Genomic DNA, 10668 nt, shown 5'->3' with positions numbered 1-10668 from the left:
AATATAATTTTCCCCGTTATGTGGTATGTGGTGAATATGAAAATAAAAAGATAGACAATACAAATAGACTTAGCATCGTTTAATGCACCACAAAATTGTGTGCGTAACGTACTTTTTACTAGAATTTTTTTTTAATTTTGAACTCTTCTTTATTTACCTATGAAAATAATTCAATAATAGCCTACTTGAGGAATTTAGTTCCTATGTACATGAAAATTTTTATTTTTGGGAAAATTTCGGGGGGGGTTCCAACCCCTGTGACCCACCCCCTGGGTACGGCCTTGGTTAGGATAAGTGCCAGCTAGTAGCACTAGATGGTACTGTGTTACACAGTGTTAGTACTGATAGGATACGTGAGTGAAGAAATTAAGTTTCTCACATAATTTATTTGTAGATTGTAGTACTAATATTATATCGATTGGTTTATACTTCACATCGTAGAAAATCAATAATCGATTTCAAAAAATGTATTACAATGATTTTTGAGATGTTATTCTTGCCTTTTCCTTTATTTTTTTCCTCATTTACAGTACTCAAAATTTCATGTCATGGATGAACCAATGAATTGATTTTTCAATTTTGTAATTTCACTACATTCAGACACAAACTGTCACATCAAACATCTAATTCCATTATTTATCTGCCTCATTACCTCTACTTCATTAATCTATCGCCCCTCTCATATTAGTCTAGTAAAAACAACCAAAACCATTTGGTGGTCCTTTTGTCCGGGACAAATACTTTGCATGGCTATGCTATGGGCATTGATATTCATAAGGTTTGATTATGTAATTCGGTCTCAACTCTTTTATTAGTCTTTCATTTCGGCTGGAAACACATGAAATCCCAAATCCGTAACGTTCATTGTTGAGCTGGTGTATATGTGTGTGTGTGTGTGTGTGTGTGTGTGTGTCTATGTGATTGTGGAGTTTTATAGTATTGATGTTGTGTGTAGTGTGAGTTTGTAGTTGTGTCATTTTTATGGGTGAGGGTGTAGTAGTGTGTCATTTGTAAATTATAGACTGTCGACCGCGGCTGCATATACAAACGTTCCGGAAACCTTGGTAAATATTTAATCGACTCCATTCCACTTATCGATTCACGTTGAACGAATCGATTCACATCGCTTTTGCAGTTCGGTTGTATCAGTTATCAATTCAGTGCAGTGAATTGTAGTCTCAAAGTATACAATGTAAATGAAAATTCTATACTCTTTGATTATTGTCGGTTTTAATTTCAGGTTGCAGTCATGAACCTCAACCTCATTAATAACATTGGACAGCATAATTATATAATCACCATATTTTTTAGGTCACCAATCAAAGCTTGGAGCCAACTTGAGAAGTTCTACAAACATTCACCAATAACAATTAAAGGCATTGTAGTAAAACTACCAAATTTTGGTTGAAATTTCGATATCATGGAATACGTCTTTGAAGCTTTATAGACCAGAATAAAACTTTTAATACGGTACGCTCTATTCACAAGATACTAATCTTCACTTAGTAAGCTTTGATGAAGCCATGTGATTCTAGCGACAATGGGTCAGTGGAACGAGTTTGGGAGAACTAGTGAAAATTTGAAAAAATAAAAAGTTCAATGCTTCAAGTTAAGCATTTGTGAGTTTCAAAAGAATCGAAGGAGTTCATAAAATTTAAATATCCGAAGATAACGTCACTGTTTATTGGAGTTTAACATTTCAAATGTTTGGGAGTCTCCATTTCGCAGCTTTTCTCATGATGAAGAAATTAGGAGCTCAGAAATACGAATTGAACAAATCATTGTTGACTGTCGGCAATTCTTTTTTTGAATAAAGAATAAAGAAGAAGAAATAATAAGATAGGATTTTTCGAAGTTTACGTACAAGTAGGACGTTTCATGACGTCAGCCATCACAATTATTTTGGAATATTGTTTGGAAATATGTAATAAATGCTATTGATGAATTTTTATAATAATTTCCAGTTGTGAGATAACATTTAATGCATTTGTAGAAGAAATTGTTCCTGTTCTCAAATTTCAAATTTTAACAATTTCCATTGAAATGTATTTTTTTCACTTCTTAAACAGTAAATTTTTTTATGTCGAGAGGGGGGTATTTGTGATATTACATTTTCTCAATAAAAAAATCGAATCTTCAATTTGATATTCAAAATATTGATTAGACTCGATAGTCAATATCTGTATAATCGATATGTGGACTTAACATCTGCTTGAAATTTCTTATCAGCTGTTTAGTAATGTTGGAAAACTTACTGTAGTAAAGTATCTTTCTGAATTAACAAATAATTATAAACATATAAAGGTTAAATAAATCCAAAACAGATAAAAATAAATTTTTATTGAAAATAATAGAAGTGATAAATTGTAAACTTGTAATTTTGCATTCCTGGAGTTGGCAATGATGACTTGTCTAGGGCGTCTCCCAAAACTTTTAGGTTCTTTCCTCAAAACATGGCTGAAGGCTTGGCTGGTCGATGTATTTTGTCCTCTTGAAACTTTTCTATATAAGCGAAGTTTAAGATGTTTTAATTGACATCTGAATGTTCTTATAAAATTATTGATGTTCTAAATCATCTGTGAAGTGTAGTTTTTATTGTTTTCTCAATTTGTGTTGAATATTTCGTTTAATATTGAAAGCCTATAGCCAGATAAATTAAATTAACATATACAGATAAGTATTTAGCTTGTAAGAAGATTATGTTTTATGTAGCTAATTGTTCTGTTGAATGTTTTTTGCGTTTTCAATTATTGTCTAAGCTTTGTGAAAATTATAATTTGATTTGTTCTAAACTGGAGTTCTTATTCATAAGCATTAAATCCATTCATGATTTCTCAAAATATTGTTAAATGGAGCCGATAACTTTCCTTAGGTGATAGGTGAGAACTATCAAACCTTTTTGGAATATTAGGTAGCACGGCAATATGTTAGTTGATTTGTGATACCACAATTCCACCGTACAACCACCATACAACTTGAAAAGACAATAATTGTTCTTATTCAATGACAATAACATTTGGATTTTCCTCACAACATTGACTATCAGACTAGTATTGTCTGTTACTTTTTTCAATATTGTGGATTCCTTTTCCTCTATCCAATAAATAAATATGGGTTAGGATAAGTGCCAGCTAGTAGCACTAGATGGTACTGTGTTACACAGTGTTAGTACTGATAGGATACGTGAGTGAAGAAATTAAGCTTCTCACATAATTTATTTGTAGATTGTAGTACTAATTTGTATATTATACCGATTGGTTTATAATTCACATTGTAGAAAATCAATAATCGATTTCAAAAAATGTAGTACTCACAATGATTTTTGAGATGTTATTCTTGCCTTTTCCTTTATTTTTTTCTCATTTACAGTACTCAAAATTTCATGTCATGGATGAACCAATGAATTGATTTTTCAATTTTGTAATTTCACTACATTCAGACACAAACTGTCACATCAAACATCTAATTCCATTATTTATCTGCCTCATTACCTCTACTTCATTAATCTATCGCCCCTCTCATATTAGTCTAGTAAAAACAACCAAAACCATTTGGTGGTCCTTTTGTCCGGGAAAAATACTTTGCATGGCTATGCTATGGGCATTGATATTCATAAGGTTTGATTATGTAATTCGGTCTCAACTCTTTTATTAGTCTTTCATTTCGGCTGGAAACACATGAAATCCCAAATCCGTAACGTTCATTGTTGAGCTGGTGTATATGTGTGTGTGTGTGTGTGTGTCTATGTGATTGTGGAGTTTTATAGTATGATGTTGTGTGTAGTGTGAGTTTGTAGTTGTGTCATTTTTATGGGTGAGGGTGAAGTAGTGTGTCATTTGTAAATTATAGACTGGCGACCGCGGCTGCATATACAAACGTTCCGGAAACCTTGGTAAATATTTAATCGACTCCATTCCACTTATCGATTCACGTTGAACGAATCGATTCACATCGCTTTTGCAGTTCGGTTGTATCAGTTATCAATCCAGTGCAGTGAATTGTAGTCTCAAAGTATACAATGTAAATTAAAATTCTATACTCTTTGATTATTGTCGGTTTTAATTTCAGGTTGCAGTCATGAACCTCAACCTCATTAATAACATTGGACAGCATAATTATATAATCACCATATTTTTAGGTCACCAATCAAAGCTTGGAGCCAACTTGGGAAGTTCTACAAACATTCACCAATAACAATTAAAGGCATTGTAGTAAAACTACCAAATTTTGGTTGAAATTTCGATATCATGGAATACGTCTTTGAAGCTTTATAGACCAGAATAAAACTTTTAATACGCTCTATTCACAAGATACTAATCTTCACTTAGTAAGCTTTGATGAAGCCATGTGATTCTAGCGACAATGGGTCAGTGGAACGAGTTTGGGAGAACTAGTGGAAATTTTAAAAAATAAAAAGTTCAATGCTTCAAGTTAAGCATTTGTGAGTTTCAAAAGAATCGAAGGAGTTCATAAAATTTAAATATCCGAAGATAACGTCACTGTTTATTGGAGTTTAACATTTCAAATGTTTGGGAGTCTCCATTTCGCAGCTTTTCTCATGATGGAAGAAATTAGGAGCTCAGAAATACGAATTGAACAAATCATTGTTGACTGTCGGCAATTCATTTTTTGAATAAAGAATAAAGAAGAAGAAATAATAAGATAGGATTTTTCGAAGTTTACGTACAAGTAGTACGTTTCATGACGTCAGCCATCACAATTATTATGAAACATTTTTTCAATTATTTTACTATTAAACTCTTACTTTTTAGTATTACTGTATCACTCAGTACTCTGTATAGTATATCAGTCGGTTATATATAATACCAACTGTCTTAAATCCTTTTTACCTTGTTCACAACCAACCTACAATTTAATTGTTTTTATTTTGTGCTAGGTCTAGACAGACCCATTGCACATCATTATATTTTACATCAGAAATTATAAGTAGCGGGGGATTGATTGATTGAGTACTTTATTTATGTAGATTACAATATATACTGGCTTATACACGTATATACAATAGCTTACAATACAGCAAAATTATAGATGAATTTACATAATATAGTTTAAGAAAATAATTATTGAACTGTATATGATATGAAAAAGCAATTTGTAATATAATAACTATAGATAATTATATTGTTATGCATCTACATAAATTGGCGGAGCTTTGGACATTATCAATGTCCATTCTTCGGAAAGAATATTAAAAATATCCTCCCCACTAACTCTCTACCAAAACGTTAATTTCATTAATTAAACTAAGGATTTATTTATTAATGGAAATATTGTAAAAGTTTTAATTAATATGAATGTTTAAGAGAACAGAAAATTGATAAAGTAAAATAATTATATAGGTAGATAAGATCAAATTATTGATTAATAAAAAAATGAAGTAGGCTGGAAGTAGATCAGGGTTATCAACTTTCAGTAATATACAGCAGTATGCAGTGGATAATTAAAATAACATGAGTTTAGACTATATATATATATATAATATATATATATTATATATATATATATATATATATATATATAATTCATTCTTTAACAGGTTAAAAGGTTTATATTGGTGGGATGGGTGAGGGATGGTTGTCATGTGATCGTTCTAGGGCCGGGCAGTTTCAGTCATTTGCTCCAAAAGATGTTTTTTTAAAGTCAGGATGAAGCTCGCTCTCGCTCGATGGACCTGATAGAAACAGGAAGTGTATTCCATGCACGAAAGGCACTAAGAAGGATTTTGTGAACATAGTAGTTCGATGATTGGGTATCCTTAAAGTACTTTCTCCGGTTCTAGTATGTGAAGCATCTATCCTCCTACCTTCAGAGACAAATTTGAAATCATCTTTAAAATAGTTCGGATTACCGTATTTCAAGATATCTCTAACAAGCTTGACTATTCGAAAAACAACAATTTGATCGGGAAGCTTTAATGTTGAACTAGCAATGTGGGCTGGGGTGATATGATCATGGCGTTGGAGAGAGTAGACGAAACGTAGACAATAATTTTCAATTATTGAAGAGAGATAGAGAGAAAAATATAGTGATAAAAAAGATAATGAGATTCTGAGTGTATTGGAGAGAGACAGAGCAGAAGGAATACCTAATATGTAAGATAGAGTGTGATTATTCAAAGTAGCCCAAATGCATGAATATGCTGGAAATGAGTGGTATCCCTATCCAAGTCAATCATTCGGTCCGATAATGGACATTTGACGTGTGATATGCCACACAAAAACCGAAAAATATGGAGAATATGGACGTAGTGCACTGCACAACCTTGCCAATGTCATTCCATAATGTCGTGACCGTTATGTCCCATAAAAGCACTAGCCGAGCTTTTTTAAATGGTCGACTCAATCAATTACCTTCAAAGGAGGCGAATGATGACTATGACTGCTGCAGTAATTCGTATATAGCCCGGCCATTATAAACAATCAATCCAGTGGAGCCGCATAAATAGCGCGCAGCTTATTGTCGTCACTTCAGCACTGGCTATGGACAGGTTCTCTTCATACTGACAGCACTGATTGAACAAGAAGTACTGATGCTCTTGTATGGGCAATGCTGACAGTATAAGTGAATACCACTGCAGCTTGCCTTCAAAGGAAAACGTTCAACCCAATCACAAGTTGACTTCTCAGTCTCAGCGAGTCATTGCTCGATTATTATTCTCAACTGAACGGTGGTCTATTCATCATTACTCACACCCTATATAATCAAGGAGGCTGTCTTGTATATCCTAAATTATTATTGAAAAGACTACCGATAGATGAAATAAAACGGTGGAAATTTATTTCCTATTTCCTCACTTTTGTAATAAGACTTGGTTATCAATAGAAAAGAAAGAATAAGGCCTAATTTTCTTTTGTCAAATTTTCAGCTAGTTTATGTTGGTTTTAGAATGGGTGTTGGATTGTTTTAAAGAAATCACAGTTCATGTAGCCTGCCATAAATATAATGATTGTAGAAATAAGAATCTACTTTCTTTGTGAAGATATTGTTCTACACGTTCAACTAGACTGCAAATAACAATGCGATTTCTAATTTCTGGTTAGATCTTTGTATCTCCATGAAAGTTAATGCATAATAAGACAAAAAAAAAACACTTGTTTCAGAATGAATAAACTAAGAATTTTATTCTCACATTCAAGTATGGATCGTGGGATAGTGTAGTTATATTTTGAGGGTGTGAAATTTAATAGAAGTTTATTTATGGACAATTTTCCAGTGACCTTGTGATCTACCATTAGTGTTTGGTTCCATTATATAAAGAGCTTATTACGGCTTTTAGTTGAAGTAGAAGTTATTTCATTCACTATTGAACAACGAAGCATATTACTCAGATCGATGGACGATATAGCTGGCTGAATCTGATGATTGCACCATTTTAGTCTATTATAATCACACCATAATAGGAATAGTTATCATACAAATACCTGTGAATATTTTTTAGATACATACATTATGATTCAACATTACGGTACTTCCCCTTGAAACTAATGATGTCAACACCGCTGGCTGTACATAAAATGTCATTAAGTTTGACATACCATCATTATTATCAGGCCTTACAAGGCATCCGATAAAGCTATATTATTTGTTACGTTCGCCTCGTTCGCATTCAGTCAAGTTTCGTTTGTTGTTTCTGTGTTGTGCTATGTCGAGCTACGATTTCATAAACAGTAAGTAATGTTCATAATATTTTAAATGTTACTATTCTTGACTTGGAAAATCTCTTTGAATTCATGTATTACATACATATTACCAGATACATTTATCATGACAAATTTCAACTTCATACGTTCTTGACTCAAAATTAGATTATGTCTTTTAGAATAGAATTACTTTTTATTTGATGACTTGGCGAAGTCTGGATGTGGTATATAGCTGTACCAAGCTATATTTTATTTGTAGCTATGTATAAGAGAAAGGTAAATTGCTCTAATTTAAGAGTGTTATGGTATGCCAATAGAACTTTTGGGTTTACATAGGATTCCAAGACAACCATATTAGGACGATATTGCTCATGTCAAGGTCATGAAACAAAAAAGTTTTGTAGGTTGTATATATAACATAAGCAATACATACTGTACTGTTTTACTTTATATATAATACTAGCCGTCAGGCTCGCTTCGCTCGCCATATCCGTCTAGCCAGGGGGCTTCGCCCCCTGGACCACCGACTGGATCGTCCAAAAATGAGATCAGCGGGCTCGCTTCGCTCGCCTGGATGTAGACCTCAGCGGAACCTCTGTACCGAATTTGTACGTATTATGTCAATTTGATCTCGAAAAACACCTGTTACTATATCGGCGTATCTTTGGCGCACAAAACTCTTCCACCTCAGCTAAACCTGTGTACTGAATTTTTTTAAATATATTTCCATCAATTATTGAAAAAGGTGAGGAAACGCAGAAAATCTGAGAAAACGCTAATTTTGGGCGTATCTTTGGCGTTATTTAAAATTCCTTCTAACACAACATTATTGCACCCCAGCTGAGCTTCTGTAGTAAATTTGAACATTTCCTGTTTATTTGTTCTCAATAAAGCTGAGAAAACGCTAAAAAAATGCTGGAAAAACGCAGATTTTGGGCGTATCTTTGGAAATTTTTCCAAATCCGTTCTTATTGCGCCTCTAAAGGGCCAACTGAACACACCTACCAAATTTGAAATGTTATGTCATATTTTTATCATATGTTAGGACGATCCAGTTGGGGGTCCAGACTAAACGGATATGGCGAGCGAAGCGAGCCTGACGGCTAGTAATATAATATTCCCAGGAATAGCTATGATTGAAGTAGCAGTGCCAAATCAATTTTTCCGCGATAAATGCATTTCAAACATCAACTTGGTGCCAACCTAACAAAGTCAACTCAACTTAATGCCAACTTGACAAAATTATTAATTTAGTTACCAGAACAACTGTTCCGAAGAGGTTTCAACTGTTTCAACTCTCTCTAGATTATAGTTCTATATTAACATATGGTATGGACATTCAATTATAATTAAGATATTGGAATAAGAAGAATATACATGCTGAAAGACGAACTTTAAACCCTTAAAAACCACCCTTAGAGTTAAAATATCGCCAAAAGATTTCTTAGTGCGCCTCTAAAGGGCCAACTGAACATACCTACCAAATTTGAACGTTTTTGGTCTGGTAGATTTTTAGTTCTGCGAGTGAGTGAGTGAGTCAGTCAGTCAGTCAGTCAGTGAGATAGATTTATACCCAGAAAGTTGGAGAGTTAATGATAATGGAATCAAATCATTAATTAATCTTATAGTCCAGTCAATATAAAAATAAAAAAGGAGGTGTGTTTGCAATTTATATTGTAGTTCTGATTTTTTAATATATTATTTGGGTACATAAGAGAAGTCCAGGACCAATTACTTTATGCATAATTTCCTTGTGCTAGATACACGGTGGCCAAAAAACCTCATATTTTCGGCTCATTTTCCAGTTTTCAGCTATTTTTGCCAAATATATCGTAATCGGACAGAAAAATTTGCTGTCGCTTTTTTTAGATTATAAAATTTTGAATAAAATGAGATCATTCGGAACTCTCTATCTCCAATGAGTACTGAGTTATGATTTTTCAAAATTAGTGAAATTTGAAGAAAAAATCTATTTTGATGTATTTTAGTTTCTGATCAACAGTATCTTCCGATTGTTACCATTTAGATGTATAATTCAAAATCCCTCTGGTCGTATTTATGTGCTCTACAATCTGAGATCAGGTAGAGCGCTCTATCTCATATAGATTTCCAGGTACACCTGACTACAATGCTCCTTGTATTGTGAAAAACACCTAATTTTCAGCTTCAACCATCATCACCAACTATATTGTCCTCACATTGATATTTCGCACAATGACATGATGAGATTATGTTCTACTTGAATTACCCGTTAGATGCACTTCTTTTCAGTATTTCCTAGTGGAGAGGCTTGAGGACAACTCAAGGATCAAAATTTCAAACACTTATAACTTTTGATACAATGCTCAGATTTCATCGTACTACACTTCATTCTTCTCGGCTCGTCAAGGCGGTCCAAAATCATGCGTCATAAGTCGAATTCGTTTGAAAAATGGAAAATTTATTGTTGAGTGTAGTCTACTAGCCCGTTCCAATACACAAAAAATGGCCAATTTCTATATTCAATGTTATGTATCTAGGTAACCCCTTATCATAAAAAACATTATATGATCTTGAAATGTACAATAGAATTTTCTCTTCCATCTGCTGTTCGTGAAGTGATATTTGTTTGTTGAAAAAAATCCGGAGATTGTATATATTTTTCTCATATCAACGGTTTTGGCAGTTCTATGATAGAGAAAAGTGATACAAGATGAATTTTAGACACCTGATTTAGTAGACGATGAATTTATCTACAATTTGGAATCAATCATAAGTTTCTATGATGTATAAGAGTCGTTTTAGAAACTCTTGATCACCAGTAAAATCACGAAAAAAATGTAAAAACTGAAATCGCCATTTTTAAAATCTTCTGTAACTTTCGAATTGTATTGGAATCGAAAGTATTATTTATTGGAGTGGGTAGAGGGGGACATTTTTCACATCCTTACCAAATTTGGGAATTTTATCAAAAGTATTTTACAAGACATGCAGCTTTGAATATAGAAATTGGCCATTTTTTGTGTAT

The 10668-nt window shown here is 33.1% G+C and overlaps 1 protein-coding gene across 1 annotated transcript in view; it reads left to right on the top strand.

Annotated features, from left to right (window-relative positions):
- The first annotated feature begins 7639 nt into the window (after positions 1-7639).
- LOC111049499 (protransforming growth factor alpha-like) overlaps positions 7640-10668 on the top strand; it is a 121915-nt gene continuing 118886 nt past the window's right edge. The window contains exon 1 of the mRNA XM_039421466.1: positions 7640-7688. Within this exon, the coding sequence (XP_039277400.1) occupies positions 7664-7688 (25 nt within the window). The 5' untranslated portion in view covers positions 7640-7663. The remainder of the gene's footprint in view (positions 7689-10668) is intronic.

Source organism: Nilaparvata lugens, chromosome 2, assembly GCF_014356525.2.
Source record: "Nilaparvata lugens isolate BPH chromosome 2, ASM1435652v1, whole genome shotgun sequence".
NCBI lineage: Eukaryota > Metazoa > Arthropoda > Insecta > Hemiptera > Delphacidae > Nilaparvata > Nilaparvata lugens.
Note: the sequence above shows the minus strand (reverse complement) of the source record. Positions and strands in the feature narration are given on the sequence as shown.